Raw genomic sequence first — 22,355 nt, 5'->3', positions numbered from 1 at the left:
TCTATTCTCTCTCTACAGTATCTCAGAGGAACCTATGTTCCTTTCCACACCCATATGGGTACAAGGAGTGAGTGGGCCAGGATGGTGATAAAGGTCCATTTCCCTGCAGGTTGATAGGGCTAATGCCACACCGCAGGGACCCCAGGGGGATGCGACTGGCCGTGCCAGATGAGCTATATGGATGGTTCACTGCAGACCCAGATGCAACTCAAGTCCCTGAAAAGCACCAACCATTGGAAATACCAGGGCATGAGACACAGGAAAGAAGTGCGGGTGGCAGGGAGCGGGGGGTGGAATTTAGACAAACCTCTTCAGGTAAATGATCAGACTCCTTCAAATGGTCAAAAAACCAAACAAACCTCATGAACTTCTAAAAGGCAGGGAAAAAAAAGGGATGGTTTTAGCAATCACTCCTCTTTTTTTTGCAATTCTCCCCCCTGTGCAATATGCTTCTGTTGGACAATTCAACACAGAGGACAACAACTGTGCTGTTGAAATGCCTATATTCAAGTTACAATTTCACCACTTTCTAGCAAAGCAGGGCCTTACTTCTCAATTGTTTACCCATAAACTGGTTAGAATACCAATAATTATCTCAAAGGGCTGTTACACAAATGAAATGGTGAACTAATCATTATGGCGTTCTCAAACACACAAAATGTCTCTCTACCAGCAAAGGGCACAAGTCTTTTCCTCCAACAATTCTACTTAAAACAGGAAAAGGTGGGCTCCCACCTCTCCCTGTGTTTAGATATAATACACCTCTCTGGAGAAAATAGGAAATATTTAGACTCTAGACACAAATTCCCCACTAAGAACCTGAGAAGTTGACATACTTCAATTGAAAGGCAAGCTCAAAACCAGGAGCAACCGTGCCTCTAAACAGCGATGATGATAACACCACTCTTCTATCCCGACACCCCAAATTAAATTCTAGACTCGAATGAAAAGAAAAAGTGGTAGAGAAAAATGTGGCTGGGTGGTGTCCCGACGGAGGGGAAAGGATGTGAAAATACCCAAACCTCGACATTTGGGGCTTCTACACACAGTTAAGAACTCTGTGGTTCAAAGCTTGTTAGGAAACAAGTCTGAGAAACATGATTTACAGACATTTTAAATCTGATTACTACGCTGTAGCTACTACTTCAAACTGGACAAAGTTGTGCACCGCAACAATGAGTACGTGCACCTACCACCTCACTCACTCTGCCACCCTCTTGTTTCTCAAACCCTTCCCCACCTTCCATCTCTGTTGAAGCTCACTCATCAGCAGTGGCCCATTCCCACCTTCTACGCCAAAAGAACAGACAAGACACGGTGAGGTTACATGACTCTCTGGTGGTGCAGGAGGAGGGGGAGTAAGAACCAAGATGAAAACTCAAGAATACCAGCTGCCCGGTCCCCTGTTGGGTTTGCCCTCAGCACTTCTATCCTGCTATGGGGCACAAGAGCTGGGAAAGTTTAGGGAGCAATGATGACAGGAAATTAATTTTAGGAAGTATGAGTGATCTCACAGAGCTATACCTTGAAACACACTGGTCGTTAAAATGGCAGAGCCCCCAAATCTGAACATTCTTGGCTGCCCTGACTGCCCTCACCTTTGTGAGGGTGCTTGATGATGGTCATCACATTCAGACCTCACAGAAAGACCGTCAAATAACTGCCACTTCACTGAGCAGACACTGTTGGACGGACGGGAGTAATCTATGCTGCTAGTCCCTGCGTGGCCAGCACCGACTCCTGAGCTCACGCCCTTCCTGCTACAGCAAGAACCAAGAGTGGTGCACATTTCCACATGAAAGGAAACAGACTCGGTTCCATCTGGCAGATAGTTTTCTTTTTCTTTTTTTTTCAGTGCTATTTTTATATTACTAAACTTCCATCATCTTAAAAGGAAAAGAGAGTTAACAATGGAGAAAACTAAACACAATGGAACTAGGAGGAGGGGTGCAGTCCTCAGTAATAAACATTTTCTCGGGGTGACGCCCCAAGAGCAGCTGATTCTGCCAAGAAAAGGAGCATTTCCCGTCCTGCCTCCATTGATTACTGTCAAATTTCCACTGTGATGCTGGTGCATCCCCACCAAAACATGAGCCTTTCTGGCCTGGAGGTCCCATCTGATGGGGCAGTCTGAAATGCATTCACGTGAAGAGACGCTTGATCCCAGCCCTACGTGGGACGCAGAAATGAGTGGCAGCTGTGGTGGCAGCAGCAGAAATGCCCATTTTTACAAATCCTCCTTTAAATCATTTTAACAAGCTTCCCTGCTCTTGCAAGCACTTTTCCTGTTTCCCTTCCCAAGGTCCCTTCTGTCCCTTCTGGTCCCAAATCTTTATCAAACACAGCTCTATCCTAGGCCTCACCCCAGACCCATCTATTTTCAGATTCCAAAGAAGGAATGGAAATTACAGAGCTAAAGAACCACCTCTAGCTCCTGACAACACGATTCCAATGGCTTATTAGAACAACTTGTCCGAGCCCTGCCTCTGAGAAGCAGTGTGGCCTTGGGCAAATGCGCCCGAGTGGACCCAGTGCCTTTAGAAAGCAACAAAGGAACTGGATGGTTCTCGGTCCACCATTCTGCCTCCACTGCCTGCCCATCCTTGAGTCTGAGTCTCTTCTCCCCTGCAGGGTGTCAGGATCTGCAGAACTACAGAATAATCACAATGACAGGGCTTCTGTCAGAGCTTAGACAGCAAAGAGAACACAGATATTTCCTAGAGCAATCTGGCCTCCCTGAATAAAGAAGGAAGACACAGGGGAGGATGTCTGGCAGGGTATTTTGGTAGGCCCCCTGGGGGCTGGGCCACACTGTTCCACCCTGGAACCCTCACTCCCTCAGATTTTCTTTATGTGTGTCCCAAGTCACCTTGAAGCCACCTGGAACAAGAGCTCTCCAAGGGTTGCTGGGTGACAGAGTACCAGCCCTGGGAAGTGGGAGAGGCTGACTCTAGGACTCTACCCACTACACACTAGCTGGATGGCCCGGCTGGCCACTTACTCTGACTCTCAGTACTTATGAAATGAATGGATCTAACTTAGTGGTCACCAAAGTCACTCCCAGCTATAAAATACAATGGATGTGTTGGAGAGTGGAAGGCTTACTAATGTGGAAGGTGAATTCTCACATGCCCACTGATTCCTTGCTCCGTTAAAGAGGAAATGGGAGGAAAGAGACTAACTGGTCTCCACATACCAATGTGACAGACACTTGCTTATCTTTGCCTTTTAATCAAAAATAGTTTGAACACACACACACACACACACTCACACGGCTCTACTTAATTCAGATGGTAGGATGGGAAGCACTAATTTCAAAATCTCCTCTAGTACAATACATAGCCAAACTCACTTCACACTAAGTCCCCAGTCAAGTTTTGATCGTTAATGAGTATAAACGATCCTTGTCCAATTAAAATTAAATAGTAACACACTGTGCTCCATTAGGTCCTGCCTGTTTCCTTCACTGGCTAGGACCTTTCCCAATAAATATTTTCCTTCAGCTGGGCTCAGCAGGAAAGGAGGGCACCAACAAACAGGAGAGTGGACTGGAGTCCAGGTTCTATGACTTACTAGTGACACTGGCCCTGGGCAAGATCCTGGTCACCTCTGCCTATTTCTTCCATAAAGTCTAACTGTCCACCTCATTAGACTGTGAGAACTCAGTGAGATTGTGGACGTGACAGTATATACTAAAAAGCAAGACATGCCCAAGTTACCATCATCACTCTTTCCAAAAAAACCCTCCAGTTTAGCTGGGATACTTTCCTACCCCAGTTCCTTACTGATGGCCACCACCAAATGTGCTCCTCACTCTCCCTCAGAGCAGAGGCCTGACCCTTATCTTCTCCACCATCCACACCTGAACACCTCTGTCCTGGATCCTGCTGAAACCCCACCCACTCGCCATCCAGAAGGCTTGTTGCCCATTCTGAACTCTAGGGCTCTGGGACCATTCACTTGGTACTTGATCGTGCATATCTATCCCCATTAATTCACTTTTTGCATTTAAATTTGACTGCAATTTAATGGGGGGGGGTGTTCTTCTATGGCTGGTTGTTCAAAACAAAAGAAAATTCTCCCAAACAAATGATATGACAAACAACAGGTAGACTCTGTGGCCAGTTCACAAAACCCCATTTCAACAACAATACATGCCAGTATGACTCTCCTAACAAAGGCTTTATGTAAAACTCCCCCAGTGCAGTTCAAAATGGGATTTAAGGCTTAACAAATCTCATGGTAAATCTATCTTCCCCACCTAGCTCAGCCTGTTTGGCATTAATGGTGGCAAAGAAATGAAAAATCCTGTTGTTGATTTCTCTTCTTTGATGCTGATTACCAGAGCAAGACAGAATATCAGGAAAACAATAGGCAAGCAAAACCCAGTGCCATCTGCAATTGGAAATGGCAGGAGCTGGGCGGAAGGGCAGAGGTGTTCAGAAAACCCTGTCCTCACTGGGTCAGAGGTGAGTGCTCTGGGGGGAGGGTGGAGTATTCAGAAAACCTTGTCCTCTCTGGGTCAGAGGTGAGTGCTTTATCTGGCAGGAACAAGGCAGAAAACTGGTGGCCTTACTTAGAACCATTCTTCACTTCTGAGGCCCATAAAGGAAAGGGGGCAGGCACAGGCAAGCCTCAAACCTGGGTTGTGACCTGTGGGCTCTACCTCACCCTCAAAGTCCAAGCCAATATTATTCCCAAGGCCCTGGGATCTGGGACCAATGATGAAGTGACTGACACAGGTTCTGTGGTTATAGCTTTGCTCTGCTCAGGTGACCCGGAAGTCAAGGGTGGGTCTATATTTTTTAAGGGAATTTTAAAGCAGCGCCTTTATGAAGAATTACAGTCCATTGTAATTTCGGAGGAAGATACTGGGGAAAAAAATGGTTTCTTTAGTCAACAACCCAAGCCCACCCAAGTACGAGAAAAGCTTCCTGGCTCAGCCTCAAAGTTTCCTCATTGCTCCACAGACTGAGATAACCTAAAGCAAAGACAGGGACATCTCCAGACACAGATCCTATCCAAGCCAGGACCACAGAAGGGGATTTCTGCCTTCTGACGTTCCCAGTACAGCAGAATCAAGTGTCCTGATAACCCAAATGCCTACTTAAAACGTGTTCAAATGTAACTCAAATTCTACCAAGATGGGGATGGGGTTAGGGTGGAATTGTTTCGGTCGTTAAGCTAATGTTTCTTTGAACTTAGTAAAAATCAGACAAATTTCCTCCTCTGTAAAAAAGGATTACCTGACTCCAAGAATTTATTAATAAAGTAAACAGATATTCTAGTTCTTCAGACATTCATCTGTTATATACTGCCAAGCTGATGGCAAGGCATGGGGCTAAAATACTGAGACACACGTCCAGACGGAAGGCAAATGTTATGCCACACAGGGTTTGGGATCACTGGTGCAGAAAGTCCAGAGCTGATCAAAAGCTATCTGACCATACGCATTTAGCTGTGGACAAGAATTTACCCAGGCCTGGAAGCTCTAACCGCCTCATTAGTTTCATACACTGAATATGCAAGGATCCTTTGGGATAAGCCCTCAGGGAGGTCATCTCCTACAGGGATGGTCTCTAACTGGAGTTCCCGCAGCCTCCACTGCCAACAGCAGAGAATAGTTTGTGTTCCCTCCAAAAAGTTCCACAAACCAAATAAACCACAGGGCTAAAGGGGCTGAAAATCTTCAGTATGAATGAATAAGAGCTTTAGGTCACTATCTATGGTATCCTTATTTTGGGAATAAGAACATTAATCAGACTGCCTATAATCAGGGTTGGCTGTGAGGAATGAATAATGAAAGAAGTTAAGGCACTTGGGGGTTCACAAAGTAGTATGTCATTGCTAAACACAATTTCTGGCACTCACCGCCTAAGAGGTTGGAGATGGCACCCATTCTATGTTCCTCCCCACCCTACTCTTCTAGGTCTCTGGGTGCCTTAAAAATTTTTTTAAAGTATCTCTATATATATTTTTTAAGAGCAAATAAAGAGAGGAGTGGGAGGGATCTACACATGACTAAGAATTATGCTTTGCTAGTTGCTTTCTTTTTCCCTACTAAAGTTTTTGTTACCCTGTTCAGAATAAAGGCAATGGGACTGATCCCATTTGTTATGTGGATGTTATGAAGACACAATCTTCTTATTAAAGAATTATGGACCTTCAAAGGTGAACACTTTGTCCCTACAGCCTGGAAGACTGGATCCTACTGGAACCAAAATAAATGTTCAAATTAATTTCTAAACACACGACATTTAAATGATTTTTTCAGTCATTTTCAAAAACAAGCAAAATAAAATCAATAAATAATCACACTAGACTAAAACATTTAGAAGAAAAAAAGGAGTTGAGAGGGATGGGGGAAAGTCTGCTTATAAAAATTAAATTTAGGGGCACTTGGTTGGTTCAGTCGGTAGAGCATGCAACTTGATCTTGGGGTTGTATGTTCAAGCCCCGCGTTGGGTGTAGAAGTTACCTAAAAATGAAATCTTTAAAAACAAAAAAACAAACCAAAAAAACCTAAAAATTAAATTTAAAGGTACATATCACAGTAATTTTACCCTAGGTTCTCACACAAGACACACTTCAAAAAAAAAAAAACAAAAACATCAAAATGCAATAAATGACAGGATCCTGGGATTGAGCCTCGCATCAGGCTCGATGCTGAGCAGAGAACCTGCTTCCTCTTCTCTCTCTCTCTGCCTGCCTCTCTGCCTACTTGTGATCTCTGTTTGCCAAATAAATAAATAAAATCTTAAAAAACAAAAAAAAAACTACCTTCAGGGCAGCCACCATGGTCTTGGGAATAAGCCTCCTTTATTTTTTGAGTTTGTTTAGCTTGACCCAAAACTCTCAAAGAGGATGAGGTAATAAGACCTACATGCTTGGGGAACCAAGAGCAGAGACAAAACTCACTACAGATGAGATGGGGCCTCGCCAACTTTTATAGGACTCTGTTCTTGAACAGAGGGGCAGGGAGGGAGAAAACGCTGTTTTCACCCAGGGTCAAGAGGCAGTTCTGTTGGTTGGCTAGTAACAGGGCAGCCCCTTGCCTGTGGTCAGAGGTGTGTCAGTCTGTCTGCATACAGACCCGTGGGGCTGTCGAGTTACAGGGTGGAGCTCAAGTTAAAAATAAGGCTTTCTGGCAGTCCTGCCAACCAGCGGCGTCATAGTTTCCCAGTGATATCACTACAGATGTGGGGCTCTATCCCTAGGTGTCACCGTTTGGCTTAGTCCCACTACCACCTACGGAACTACATATGCTCTGGTACAATTTAGCACGTATTTTCAAACCAAGACCAGACAAAACCTGTTGGGTCAGTTACAGGGACTGCTTTAAGGTTCATATACAAAAGTCACATCCAAGACAGCTGCAACAGCTCTGGGAAACAGAATGGGGACAGAACTTTCAGTGTAGGCTGGCAATTCCCCTGCCCAAAACAACACAGTGAACTGATCAGCAGCTCTGTTGTTTCCAAGGAGATGACAAAACACCAGCCTCTCCCTCCACCCCCAAAATTAAAAGTATGCAAGGAAGAAGGCAAAAACACCAGAGACTACTGAATTCAATTCTTGCCACCTTGTAATGGCAGCTCAGATTTTCCAGAGAACCTGTAAGAAACAGATTTAAAATTATTCCATGACCTCGTGGGAGAGAGATTCATCTTGGAGCCAGGGCCCGAGTCTGGCCCTTCAATTTCCAGCACTGGGCCCTGTTTAACAGGGGACACCAGCCAAGATCTTTCAGACCAAGGGTAGTAACTTCACAAATTACCAGAACAGGGCCGTTTAATTACAGTTCAAGAACATCACCTAGACTCACAATGGTACACAGGAGCCTTTTCCAACATGCTCATCTCACTTATCAAGATCATCCTTCTCAAAAACATCATTAATTGCAAAATTCATCAGAAGAAGCCCACACTTGATTTTTCAAAAACATTCTCTGACCTATGGTGCAAGTCACTTAGAAACAGTCCCACTTACCAGCCTCTCTCCGGAGAGGACTTCCAGCAGCTTGATGAGCATCCGTCCATCTCGAAGGTCAGTGTACAGGTCTGTGATCCGGCAGGACACTCGGGCCAGGTGGGAATTGACCCACTTCGTGAAGGTCTTCTTCTGCACGGCTTCGCGTTCATCTGCAAGCAGAAGGGAGCTCCCTTTACCATCAGCTACAGCACGGCGGCAGCAGCTATGTGCTAGCGGGGTCACAAGACCCCAAAGGAAGAACAGGAAAACTAAACTCTAATGAGACCTCAACTTAGCTCCTCTTAAGCATGATCAACTCTTCAGGAATACTGGAACCACAGAACCCTTGAACACATCTGAGCCCCTAGACATACCACCAGCAGAATATCTTTGCTCTCATTCATTTCATTTTCTTTGCTCTCTGATGAAGAGGCCAGAGGACACAGTAGATCACAGGGGGGCCTGTGCAGCTCTGCCCAGCAGCCTAATGTTTGGTAAAGTTTCTAAAGTATACGTTGCAGCTATGATCATTCCTCCAAAAGGCATGTGTTAGGGAAGTACACAGTATATGGAGGGATGCGGGGTAGGAAAGCTAAGGAGACAGGAGGAAATTGCTTCCCTCATGTACAAAGGATCAGAAGATGGATTCACTCGTGACCTCGATTTGTTTTTTTCTCCCCCCCAAGATTTTATTTATTTATTTGCCAGAGACACAGGGAGAACAGGTAACACCAGCAGGGAGAGTGGGAGAGGGAGAAGCAGGCTTCCCGCCAAGCAGGGAGCCTGATGCAGGGCTCTATCCCAGAACCCCGGGATCACGACCCAAGCCGAAGGCAGGTGCTTAACAACTGAGACACCGAGGTGCCCCATGACCTTGATTTGTAATGACACTCTTACCTGCCATGTCCCATGCCCCCACGAACAACAGAGAAAATGGCAGGCAACATGGTGAGATGCAAAGCTATCCGGCTGGAGAACAGAGCCTGGGCCCAAGGTTTTGCCAAAAATGTGCTGAAATACTGGGTTCAGGGTCCCCTTCCATAAGATGGGTGGATAGCTATGATCTCCAAACTTTAACCATTCACTGAAAAGGCAACTGATAGCTTATGGTCTAAAGTATGTTAGTAGAATAACGAAGTCATCCAGGAAAACAGTAGTTTTTCAAGCATCACTGATCAAGTTCTGTCCAATTCAAAGCCTAAAACTCTAGACACATCTCCAGAACTGGCCTTTCACATCCGTACAAAGAGGCTTCCAAACTTCTTGCTTCTGAAGAATGTTCTAAATGCAGGCTGCTGAAACCTTCAACAGGGACACACAGAATGTACCCTGTACTCATTCGTACTCACTCACTGTTTTCTACAGATACACCCTTCGTCAGCTATTCACCCCACTTCTGGTTCTTTAGCATGAATGTGTGCCAAAAGACCCTTCAAGATCTATTCCTTCCAGTGTTAAGCCCAAACCCACCAAAGCTTATGCATTAATCTACAAAAAAGAAAGCAGATCCCCAAAATTTTTTATGTGTTTCACCACTACTAGGTGACAACTCAAAAGCAACCTTTGCTTACAGGCATGTACTGGTGGCCCAGGGGTACCAGGCTCCCAGGCAGGCCAGAGCATCGTGGGAGGTCTCCCTGGAAGGCTTTGAGGAAGCCTCCAGCTACCCCAGCACAGGGAGGGAGCCAGGCAGAGCCCACAGCAGGTAAGCCTGTACTGTGGAGAGCCTGGCAGGTGAGGCAGCTGGCCACCTGCTGCGGTGAGCTCAGCCTTTCTCTAAACGAACAGTCTGTCCAGCAGAAAAGAGGGCCTTCCCCTGGGACAAAGGCCACTCAAAACAGACAAAGGATCAGAAAGGGCAGGACTGAGGGAACGAGAAATAGGTAGTAAGGGGCAGTGTGGATGAAAAAGGAGCTGTACCAGTAACATCTTGAGAAGTCACAGAGAGACGATCACATGCATTATTAATCACACAATCATCATGATGGCCGGCAACTTCATGACACTGACACAAGGAGCTGCATTTTTTTGGCTGAAAGTGGGGTGTTTTGAAAGAGGAGGTCCGGAACACAATACAAAGATATTAAGCTTCTCCTAAGTACACTTCACAGACAGCAAGTAACTCCTGGTTCAGATGTATTTCAGGTCAACTAATTTTTTTTAATACATTTTATGTGCTACACTGGAGTTGGAAATGTCTTTAATAAAGCCCTTGATGGGTATCAAGGCTTTTATTAAAGGGTTTGGGCTCAAAGTCACTACCACACCCAGCCTATCAAGGGAAAAAGATCAAAACAAAAACCTGCTTGGATTATGGTATTTCTAAATATACAAGCACAAAAGGTATTCCTCAGCCAACTGTCACTCCTTTGGGTGAATCTCACATTATAGAAACACTCCTGGCTTCTTTTAGGTTCTGAATCAACAGGCTCCTTTATGAGGGGATTCCAGAGATTTGCTTCCAAAGACAGTAAGTGTACTCCCCCAGCACCCAGTTCTGAGAGTTACAGCCCAGCCCTGACTCTCCTCCCCCAGGAGGAGGCAGAGAGGCCACTGGTAGAGCAGAGCACTGAGGGGAATTAAAACTGTTCCACACAGCCTGAAGATCTGTGTGAAGAGGGCTCCAGGTCCCCAGAAACTCCAGGAAAAAGGGAGAGAAGAACCTGAACAAAAATAAAAGGAGAGCAACAAGAGCCTGCTTTCTTGTCCTCACTCCTGCTTTCTTTTATGTTCCCCATATAGCCTATGAGCAGGCCCCAGGTCATGTAAGCGTGCCAGAGAAGTCACATAAGACCTAACTTCTTCCAGCTCACACCACGCACTGGAAAAGGCAAGGAAGATTCCATCCAAGGACTGGACCAGAACCAACACTCTCATGGCACACTAGGGGCAGGAAATGGGCTCAGCAGTGACACACAAAGTCCAGTCAGCTTAGTGTGTCCTCTTACAATGGATGGCTTGGTGAAAAACAAACATTTCTGAGGCCTGAACCAGGGAAAGGGAAAGAAAAAAAATCTACCCAGCAGCCTAGCTGAGGATGAGGCGGCATGTCCTTGGGGACTCTGTCCTTTGTTCCACCCTTCCTGGGAAGGCACAATGACATCACCCCTGCACTCACAACCAGATGCCTGCCTGAGAAGGAGGAGGAGGCCGTTGGCACAGACGATGGAAGACAGTCCAGAGGCATGTTTCCAAGCCCGAGCTGCTGTCACTGTGCCAGAACTGTGTAAGGAAGCGGTGGGAGGAGCCAAGAAAGGAAAGCCCACTTCCAGTTCTACCAGTATGAGGCAAATCTGATTAACAAGAAATGGGAGCCCTTACAAACTCCATACTGATTTGGTTATTTATTTATTTATTTATTAAGAGTTTGTTTATTTATTTGACAGACATCACAAGTAGGCAGAGAGACAGGCAGAGAGAGAGAGAGGGAAGCAGGCTCCTTGCCAAGCAGAGAGCCCGATGCAGGTCTCAATCCCAGGACCCTGGGACCATGACCTGAGCCGAAGGCAGAGGCTTTAACCCACTGAGCCACACAGGCGCCCCTGATTTGGTTATTTAGACCAGTGGTTCTCACCTCCCCTCAGGACATGTAGCAGTCTGGTGACATTTCTGACTGTCATGCCTGGGGGGATGGGTGCTACACTGGCATCTAGTGGGTAGAGGCCAGGGATCTGGTAAACATCCTACAGTGCATGGACAGCCCCCACAAGGAATTATCCAGCTCAAAATGTCAGTGGTGCCCAGGCTGGGAAATCCTGGTATAGACATTCTGGGCTCCCACCAAAAGGAACTGGCATCCGTAGTGTCTCAAACTGCACTTCCCAGAGAGACAGAGAGACACGCGTTGAGTTGGGGGTGTTGTTCATTCATTACTCTCTTAGCTCACATCCAAGGCTTTGGGATCCTGATGGTCTACATGTTGGCCACAGCAGGAGAAATCTCTGTACCTTCAACCCCACTCATCCCACAAAGTACTTATTACTTCTTTGCAAGAAAAGAACAGTAGCAGCTGCCACTGCCTCAGCCTCCAGGACAACCACAGGCGTAGGAGTCTCTCTGGCCCAGTATGGCAGTGGGCATTTCTGTCCCTTAGGCCAAGTCATGTCTGCATCTGATCCCACGAAGCTGACATGGTTGAGCCTGACACTGGAGCAGGTTCCCTGTTCCTCCCCTCCCCCAACCACCACAGCCCTCCCTGCCCATAACCTGGTAAGTGCTGCCTCCCAGGAATAGGCACCTCCACGGTCCTGGTAAGCACCTCTCAGCTGTGCCAGTCCATGCCCCCTCCCCCTCCACACTGTATTCATTTAGAGACTGACCTAAGGTCCCTCTAGCACTGGATGAGGAGGTGAAGCACAAAGCATGGGGCCTGGTGTGTTATAAATGCTCACTAAATCAGCTCCTTCTCCTCTGGGCCAGCAGAGCAGTGCTCTCATCCGTTCAAACCAGCTGAGATCCAGGATCCTGGAGCCACATGCCCGCAGGGTGGAACAAGGCTTTAGAAGTCCTCTAAAACAACACTCTTTCAAAAGCAAAAACATCCCTGCTACTGTACCTGGGCCAGCTATTTAAAAATCCCAGAAAGGGGGGAAACTATGTGTGTGGACATGGCGGTAGGCTGTTAACAGTCTTACTGAAAGAAAACAGCTTGTTCTTTCTTTCTTAAGATAACAATATCATCACTGAGACTTACTATGTCCTAGGTAGGTATCTATGTGCTTTACAGTCCCCACAGCTACTTCCACTGGCAGAATTAGTAACTTTCCAGGCAGGCTGGCTCGAAAGCCTGGGTTCTCAACCACAATGCAATAATGTCCCTAGCATGGCATTAAAACACAAAACCCAACAGGTTTCCATGATACAAGATCTAGAATCACCCACCATCTCACCATCCTAACCCAAGTCCTTATTTTGTGAAAGGGTCTGCTCCATCACTAGGCAACTCCAACTACTGGACAGTGTCTCCATCCAGTCTAGATATGTCTCTATGGCCCAGCAAGGCTCACTCCACCTACAGAGCCACAGAGAATATGGATATCCCCACTCCTCCACATGAGGGCCTTCAGGTTCAAAAGTTCCTCACTGACCCCTCTTCACAATGAGTGGTACAATGTGGTAGGCAGAGTAGAAACCAAGATGGTACCTGAGGACACAACTGCCCAATGAAAGGCAGGACCTGAGGCACCTGCAGTGCTAGCAGCCCAGAGACAGTAACGTGGGGAACCAGGTGAAGAAAGGGCAGAAGGAACCAGTGGGGGGGGGGGGGGGGGCCGGTGAGTCTATGTGTCAATGCAGGAGTGGGAGTCAGGAAAGCCTAAAGCTACTCTCAAAATTAGCTTCTAAGACCCACTAATTCTACCAAAATGTCCTCAGAACCCTGAAAACCTAGGAACCAGGAGTGGTTCCAGGTGTTAAGATCCCTCCAGCTAATTCTTTGGCACCACAGGCTCAGAGAAAAATTAGCCAGCCACCTGGAAAGTGAGAACCACTGAGAAGCAGAAGAGAAAACCCAACCTTGAGTGAGTGGCAACACCCGCACCAGCTTCTGATCCCTGAAAGGAGTGAATCGTAAGTAAAATTCTATGGCGCACTTTCTTGAAAACAGACTTTGGTAAGATGGCGTGCCTGCAGTTACACTGTGATGCACGTGCACAGCAACTCTGTCAGGGAGGTGGGACATGAGAGGTATCTCCACCACAGCTCAGGGCTCGGGGAGGATAAGCGCTGCTCTGCATCAGCAGCCAGGAGAGCCAGAGCTGGCATATACTACTGGGTATCCTTGGGTATTTCTCTGTCTCTCCCACTGCTCAGTCAGGTTAAAACGAATTAGGATGCATGCTTGGTTACACCGTCTTCTTTAAGTACCTAGATTCACTGTCTTTGGGTTTTGATAACTAACTTTAAAATTTTCAGAAGATGGCTTAGGGAAAAGATGAAATATTTATAACAGAAAACGTTCTTGCCTAATTTTAACCAAAAGGCTGTGAATATTCTCTCCATCTTCATCCCCTTCAAAGCACATAACTGACTTCTGCGCTTTTGAGGGAATGACCATCATCAATACTGGAAAACTGTAATGCTTCAACATTTACTTACTCTGGAAAATCCGCTGTAACTGGAAAAATGAACACCATGTTAGCGTAAGTTAAGCTAAAGGAGATAGAAATAGTTTTGATGAACAGAAGGGCATTGTGCGATGGAAATGATTGTATAGCATCTCTTGGCAACACCCCATGCACAGAGTGCTAAACACAACCACGTTCACCATATGCCACAATTCTGGCTATGAAAGGGGATGGGAGCCGGGGGTGAAGAAAGGCCCGAAGGCATGGAACATTTCTGGATGGAAAATAAAGAAAATACAGAAACAGGAACTGACAAATGACCCCTCAAAGACTAGATTTATACCTGGCTGCAGAGAGAAGATCTTTCTTCTACTTTTCAAATAGTCTGAACCTGCTGGTATAACACAAGAATATTTTCTTACCAGGATCCTCTTCAATTATGCTAAGATAGTGGTATATCTTAAGGAAGAGGTGGCAAGTGTGCAATTTTTCTCTGGATAGACTGATAGCTATGGTAGGTATAGATGTGGGTTCACAGTAGGAATTGAGAAAGGAGGACAGAAGCTGAGAAGAAATCAAAAGGAGGCGATGGAGCAAGCATCCCATGAACACAGCCCCATGAATGGCTGAATTATTTAAATGGACAATATTATAACTGTCTGGGTAAGGGCTAATCTGAAGTTGAGAGTGTTAATAAGCTCAAGTGTTTACAAAGCACCTACTATATGTAGAACTCTGTGTCTAAGTCAAGGTCCCCTGCCCTCAATAAACTAGTTAGTCTAGCTGGGGAAACAAAATGTAAAGTCAAAAAATAACAAAAGATATTACAAAATAGTACAGGATCAGCTACCAGGACAATCTTTTCAAGATGTATTTCTGAGTGTTTGGAAGAAAAAGCTCACTATAATTAGGATGGTTTCAGGTCCCATCTTTCAACAATTACTGAAGTCCCTCACGCCTTTCTCATTCTTACCCGTCTTTTTTTTTTTTTTTAATGTTTTTATTTATTTAAGTAGTCTCTACACCCAACATAGGGCTGGAACTTGGGACCCTGAGGTCAAGAGCCACATGCCCTACTAACTGGACCAGCCCCACGCACCCCTCATTTTTACCCATCTTAGGCATTACTGTTGTAGTCACCTTCCCCAAACAGTGGTTTCTCAAAGTCACACCACTGTACCAAAAAAACCTTCATCGGCTTCCAGCCATCCACAAGAGAGTCCAAAATGCTGAGATGAGAATTCAAGGGTCCAGAGCAGCCTCTGCGGAGAAGGCACACTTTCCTCTGGGATCCCCCAATACATCCACAGGTCTTATGTTACGTTCCAAATTCTCCCACGCACATTTCTTTGTTTACACCATTCTCTGAACCTGGAAGGCCCTTCCTCCTCTCTTATCTTTCCTTGAGACCCCAGGCCAAGATTAGCCCTTCGACAAGCCCTCATTTGATGGGATGTGATCTGTTTTTACCACGTATCCTGTACGCTTTTTCTCAACTAGCCTGTAATTGCCCTCAGGAAAAAGGACTCAATTCTACATCTGTTTAGTGCCTCACCATATATATGCTTGGCAGAATGAGTACACAACAAACATCTGTAGAATGAACCAGCAACCTTGCAAAGCCCAACAAAGAGGCGCTCAATAAAGCCTGCTGTTACTGTTGGTCCTGCTGAAATTACTGAGGAAAGAAATTTCATATCACAAAGATGGGGCCTAAGAAGTTAAATGTTATCACTGTACAGCAACGAAAACGCTTTCATAACTGAATTGCTTCTTGCAATTGTTCCTCAAGGTCTGATAAATGATAATAATGCAATTTTGTGGTATGGTCTTTCAGAATAAAAGGGGTCCAAAACTAACCTGAAAAGTTTGAAAAGTTTTTATTTTTCATTTTGTTTTGTTCTGTGGCAATTGCCATCACATACGTATACAGCAGAATGAGGCAGCAAAATACATAAGGGTGTAATTATAACATTATCTTAACATGACCAAATTGGACAATAGTCACAAGACTTAATTTATACTAATTTTAACAATTTACCCCTTAAAGCTCAATTCTTGAGTTGTTTAAAAAAAAAAAAAAAAGGAATCCTAATTCAAAACAAAAGACTACAGTAGGGTGGAGTTCCCATATGTGCCTTGGCTTGAAAAAATAAATCATTTCCCATGAGCAACATGCAAAACACACAGAGCAGGAAACCGGAAACAGGCAACTGGCTGTATTGATAATAGAGAATCAAACTGTTATCTTGAGGCAGCAAAAGGAAGGAAACTAATCTTTTGACTAAAGGCCTCCCTGTGACGGGTTAGTCTGCATGTGGGCGGGCCTTTAATTTATGTTTGCAAATCTGTATATAAATAGAACTTCAGTTGAAATACTTTTCCTAACAGTTTAACCTGCTTTACGGACAAAACACATGAAAACATCTGTTCTAAATGCATGTGCGGCAAATATGCATTTCTCTGCTAACACCTAAGAGTCTGATATGCAGACTACAGAACAACTGTGAACTCTCTATAACCTTGCACCTACGATTTACATCAGTGGAACAGGCCCTGCTTGCGGCTTATAGCAGGCTTATAGCAGGTCTTTCTTTTGCGTAGCCCAGCCCAATTCTGTCAACTGGAAACTAAGACATTGCAGAGGGAGACTCACAATAATGAGCTGAGAAAGAAGGCTGATTCCCAGGGGTCCTGCCGCCCAGTCATGGTCATCGCTTCAAGGCAAGCCCCTTAAAGTCACAATCCACAAAAAGTCAAGACTGTGGAGGAGGCTAAGGTGGTGGATGGTAGGAGCCAACTCTGAAAGCAAACGGCAGGATGAATACCACTGGCTCTTCTCAACAAGAGCAAAGCGGAGAACTAAGGTGAAATAAGTAGTGTAAAATGCCAAAACGAGGAAGGAAAATTAAATGCCTTTAAAAAAGAGAAAATTTTCACTTATATGTGTAAACTAAAAAACAAAACAAACGAATAAAACAAAAAGCAGACAGCGACCCATCAACAGAGAGAGCAAAGCGATGGTTGCCAGAGGGCGGGATGAGCAAATGGGTGAAGGGGCGTGGGAGAGTCAGGCTTCCAGCTATGGAATGAATAAGTCAAGGAAATAAAATGCACAGCACAGGGGATATAGTCAATGGTACTCTAACAGCACTGTATGGTGGCAGATGGTAGCAACACCTGGGTGAGCAAAGCATAACCTACAGAGTTGTTGAATCACTGTGTGTCAACTAAGCGGAATAAAAATAACAAATAAATAAAACCAAATTTATCAAATCACTCTAATTTCTGGGGAAACTCACACCTTGATAAGAGTATTAGATGAGGGGCACCTGGGTGGCTCAGTGGGTTAAGGCCTCTGCCTTCGGCTCAGGTCATGATCTCAGGGTCCTGGGATCGAGTCCTGCATCAGGCTCTCTGCTCAGTGGGGAGCCTGCTTCCCCCTCTCTCTCTGCCTACTTGTGATCTCTGTCTGTCAAATAAATAAATAAAATTTAAAAAAAAAAGAGTATTAGATGAACTTGGAAATGTATGTTAGTGTTTTATATTTATTTTAAAATATTAAAAAGGCTTCACAGGAAAAAATATAAGTAAATGATAAAAGGAAATGATTGGTTCCAGTGCAAAACAATCCATCAATGTAGCTTATTTTAAAAAAGAATGTTATTTAATTTTACTAAAAATCTGAATTGTACATAATTTTCCAGGAAGGCAACTATTAAGTAATACTGAATTTTATTATACTGTCTAAAAAATTACTGTCAGTACCCTGATTCACATTGGTGATTCCAAAGGAATTACTACAGCTGCTACAGTAGCAACAATAACATATTAAATTTATTGAGCCCATGTGCCAGAACCTCTTCTGCTTTAAATCTATTGATTTATTTAGACCCACTGTTATTAGATATATTTATTATTATTCCAAGCTTAAAGCTGAAGAAACAGAGGCATCCTGTGCCAAAGGTTACACAGTCATTAATGACTATAACCAATAGGTTTCATAAGCCTTGGGCAATGGGATTATAATGGATTGAGTAACAATACCTCATTTATTTGACACCAATAATAGATTCCCCCCCACACACACACAATATTTAAAATAAACGCAACTTAATCCTTGGAAGTTTGTAATTTGTAACTGTGTTTTGATAAAGATGTTTCTGAAGTTTGTTACATATGTCTTAATCAACAAAATATGATAGAGGAGCCTGGGTGGCTCAGTTGGTTAGGCAGCTGACTTCAGCTCAGGTCATGAGCTTGGGGCTCTGGGACCAAGCCCTGTGTCAGGCTCCCTGCTCAGGCAGGAGTCTGCTTTTCTCTCTTTCCCTCTGTCCCACCCCTATCTCAAATAAATAAAATCTTTTAAAAAAAAACAAAAACCCAACAACCAAATATGATAAAGGTTTAAAAAAAAAAAAAAGGACATCTCAAGAAATATCCAGAAACCATTCACTAAATTTATCTGACATTGGGAGGCACACTTCAAAGTTCCTTCACAGGCAAGAAGCACTATCATGAGCCTGATATTCCAGCAGGAAACAGCCTGAAGCTGCAGCCAGGGAGAGTCTGCAGGACCGAGGATGAAGTCAGTCCTACATGGCTCCCCCGAGCTGGTGGATGCTGGGTTAGGGTCATCATTAACTTCACCTGGCTCATTAAAACGTCAGTGCTAACTAGATGAGGCACAGAAAGAATCTGGTGACTTGCCTGAGGGTACGTGGGTAGCAAAAGCACACCCAGGATTAGAACCCTCATCTGTGTGAACCCTGAAGAATCCCAAAGCTCCTCCTCACACCACCATCCCACACTGCCTGAGGAAAATAAGGTATTACCCTCCCAAAACAATACCCACTCACTCAGGTCAGCTCCTTTGTGACTGAAAAAATCAAATGAAAATAGTAAAGAGCAAACTCTGGTCTATAGCCTGTTTTTGTACAGTCTAGGGACTAGAATGTTTTTTCATATTGGGGGTGGGAGTGTGTACTGAAGGAGAAATGAGGAGATATGCTAGAGACCCTATGTGGCCTGCAAAGGCTAACAGAGTTAACTACCTGGCCCTTGAAGTTTCATCAGTTCCTGGTTTAAACATTTCTAAAGTATCATTAGTCCTGGACCCCCCTTGTTGGTTTCCATTTTCAAATAAAATCCGCTTAGCAAATATGCACTGAAGTCTTGCTAAGAACAAGATAATCATACCAGGACCATTTGAATTTCTACTATTAAACATGCCCGCACGTCAGAATGCGGCCCACACGTCAGATCAGCCAGGGGGTGAACTCCGGGCCCTCTCCCCTCCCTAGCCTCGGAGTATTTTCATTGAAACAACAGGATTAAAAGTGTTATCCCAGTAGTCAGGAGGGACATAACACAGAGGACACCGCAGGCCAGAACTCAAGGCTGCACTTTCATGTTCGAAGGATGAGGGTAAGTCAGGAGGCTTGAGGCCAGGTTTCCCAACTTCCTACTTCTCGTGTGCACAAGCTTCAGGTCCTTGGTTCTTACCCTGATATAAACTTTATTCGCCATCACCTCTCCAACCCCCAATTCTCCCTGGAAGGAAGCTAAAAAATATGAAGTCCCAGGTAGAGAAGGGTAATTTGTAGTATCCTCAAAAGGTTGAAAAAGCTTGGAACTAAACAGACCCCTCATCTTTAAGTAGCCAACTTATACGGGAGAATGCTAACATTAATACAGACTAGGGCAGGATTTTTTAAAGGACAGTAAACATAACTGGTACACTAAAACTTTATAAACTAATTTCATTGCCATATATGGGGGGAGGGGATTACCTTTACTTAGTAACAATTAAAGAAGCAGTAAATAATATATCTTATCCAGGTCATCATGTGGCACACTAATTCACTGGTGAAAATAAAATCCCTTCATTTTCAAGGCGTAAGGTAGGTTTTTATTACAGGAGCCTTGGGAGTAAGCAGGGGTAGTGAGAATTAGAATTTATTATGTTTCTTCTTTCATGCAATGCACACAAAGGGTTGCCATACTGTTCTGTGGACAATGCAGCTGGCTTGAGCCAGTGTATTAAAAATCAAATAGTGTGCACCCTGGCCTGTGCTTATGATATTCTCTCTCCTCCAGTTTTCTAGATTTCTTAGGGTCAACAATGCAAGGAGAAAAACAGAATTCTCTTTCGTACCCTAGAGTTACATTACTGTAAGAAATTCAAGATTCAAAAGGATACTCCTGTACTTCAATGCTTTCAGAAAGGCTGATGCTGCCACCAGGCTATTGCACCAGTTCTAGCCATTCAGAATAGTTTCTGATAGCTGTCCTATTTGAGGAAGATGTCCAACTTACCTCTAATTCACTATTCCAAAGAGCTAAAGTCTAAGAAACTCTTTTTTATAAAATCAGAGACACACAAAGATAAGAAGGAGGGACAAAGACCTAAAGGTCACCACAAAGTAGTCTGTTTTTCATGGATGAAACAGTGCTTACTAACATGATCATTTCCTAAATGAATCAGTTGTGGAAATGCCCTTCTAAAATAATCTATCATGGAAGTCCTCCCAATAGTTATATCTGTAAATTTAATCTGCAAAGGATTACCGTTTGAGATAAAGAATGTTACAGTGATGCCAAGTTATCACTTAGAACTAGAATTAGGACAAGGTTCCAATTAACGGGAAATTACATTTAAAAATAAATAAATGTAAACACAAAAGAATTTAGAAACTGGCTTCTGTCCTAAAGATCATTACCATTTTGTCACCTAAACCCCTTTGGCAGCGACCATGACTCCCTATAGAAACTATCAGGGTTGAAATGGAAGACTGAGAAGTTAAATAAGATTGTTTCAACTTCCAGGCCAAACTCCAAAATTACAACTGTAATATGCAAGTAAGCCCAAGGTTTCATGTGTTTGGAGGAGAAGACGTCCAAATTATAGTTGCATATCAGAAATAGCTAATGGTTGTAACAAGATTTTTTTTTAAAAACACTAAGTTGTAAAGATAAGCCACTTCCTGGACTGAACTAAAGAATTTTCGAGTTTAACACTATTTTCTAAGTGATAGCCCAGTGTATCAAACCAAAATTTTCACTGCTCATTGAGTGTTCTTCATTCAGGAAGTAATTTACTGAATGATAAGCTCTGACCCAATCCTCGGTTATGAATTTGAACTCAGCCAACTATTTCACTGCCTACAAAATGATTCCATGTAGAACAGCACATGTTCTACACTAGTACCCAACATTCAGCCACACAGCCCTCCTCTCATTTTTGTTTCCTCTTGGGTTAATCTATTAACCAATGAACAACCATTTATTAAGTAACTGGTCTGAAGGCACTAGGAAAGGCGCTGGACAGCAGTCAGAGCAAGAAATTTTCAATTCCTTGAGCATCCACAGCATTTGATAACTGATGCCCACACTCAACCACCATTTAGTCACTTTTAAGCTCTATTAAAATGAAAAAGAGAAAGTTATCACTCACAGGGTCAAACCCTGAAAAACAATTCTGGTAACTTCCTTTGTGGCTTTACTCAACCTCACACACAGAATGGTTACACAAGATTTCTTATAAAGCCAAATATTACAGAGTTTTGGCAGGCAGATCCCTTAAGTACACAATGTACATTCCCTTGTTTTAATAAAGAAGGACAAAAAACTGGAGAAGAACAGACTTTGGACTCAGTCCCTGTGATGACCTAGTCAACAGTGTGGGTAGCACCAAGGGCTCCCTCACCCTAATCAAAGGAGGACAGCGCAGTTTATATTAGTTTGGTTTTTGTTTTGTTTTGTTTTCTTTAATCTAAACCTATTCATCATTGATGGGGGACACTAATCAAAGCTTTAAGTGCAGTTTCATTAAGACAGTGCCCCAAGTGTGACGTAGACCATACTGAATCTTCCTAGCTTACAGCTAGTTATCTACCTTAATTCTTTCATGTGAAAAAACCAACAAACGGGGAGGAGCAGGGACATAAACAGGGAGCCAGGTTCTTCTGTTGTTCTATTTGCTGTGGAAACATAAACCTGTTGCACAGTATTGCTAAACCTAAATGCAAATCCCTTCCCACAACACAGAAAGTCTATCTTTACAATATCCCTGAATGTGCCCCCACATGCAGGACCCCCACCTCAGGACCCTCCCATCCCCATAAGCAAGGCTTTATTTCCCACCCCACAGAGTCCGGTCCTTATAACAGGTGTGGGGACCTGGCTGTTTGTAGCACTGCCAAGTCTATGGAGGTAATGGGGGAGGGTAAAGCAACCCTGTCACAGGAGAAGTATTTCTGCTGTTACCTAGATACGCCCAGAAAGCCGAATGCTATGGCTGATTTGTTCTTCAGGGAC

At 44.1% G+C, this 22,355-nt stretch overlaps 1 protein-coding gene across 2 annotated transcripts in view; it reads right to left on the bottom strand.

Annotated features, from left to right (window-relative positions):
* The window catches only part of SPTBN1 (spectrin beta, non-erythrocytic 1), a 195,932-nt gene that overhangs the window by 63,505 nt on the left and 110,072 nt on the right, over nucleotides 1-22,355 (bottom strand). For both annotated transcript variants that reach the window (XM_080812621.1, XM_080812622.1), the window contains one exon: nucleotides 7,990-8,141. In XM_080812621.1, the coding sequence (XP_080668747.1) occupies nucleotides 7,990-8,141 (152 nt within the window). The remainder of the gene's footprint in view (nucleotides 1-7,989; nucleotides 8,142-22,355) is intronic.

This window comes from Martes martes (assembly GCF_963455335.1).
Source record: "Martes martes genome assembly, chromosome: 9".
NCBI classification, from domain to species: domain Eukaryota; kingdom Metazoa; phylum Chordata; class Mammalia; order Carnivora; family Mustelidae; genus Martes; species Martes martes.
This window is presented reverse-complemented; position numbering and strand designations above follow the sequence as displayed.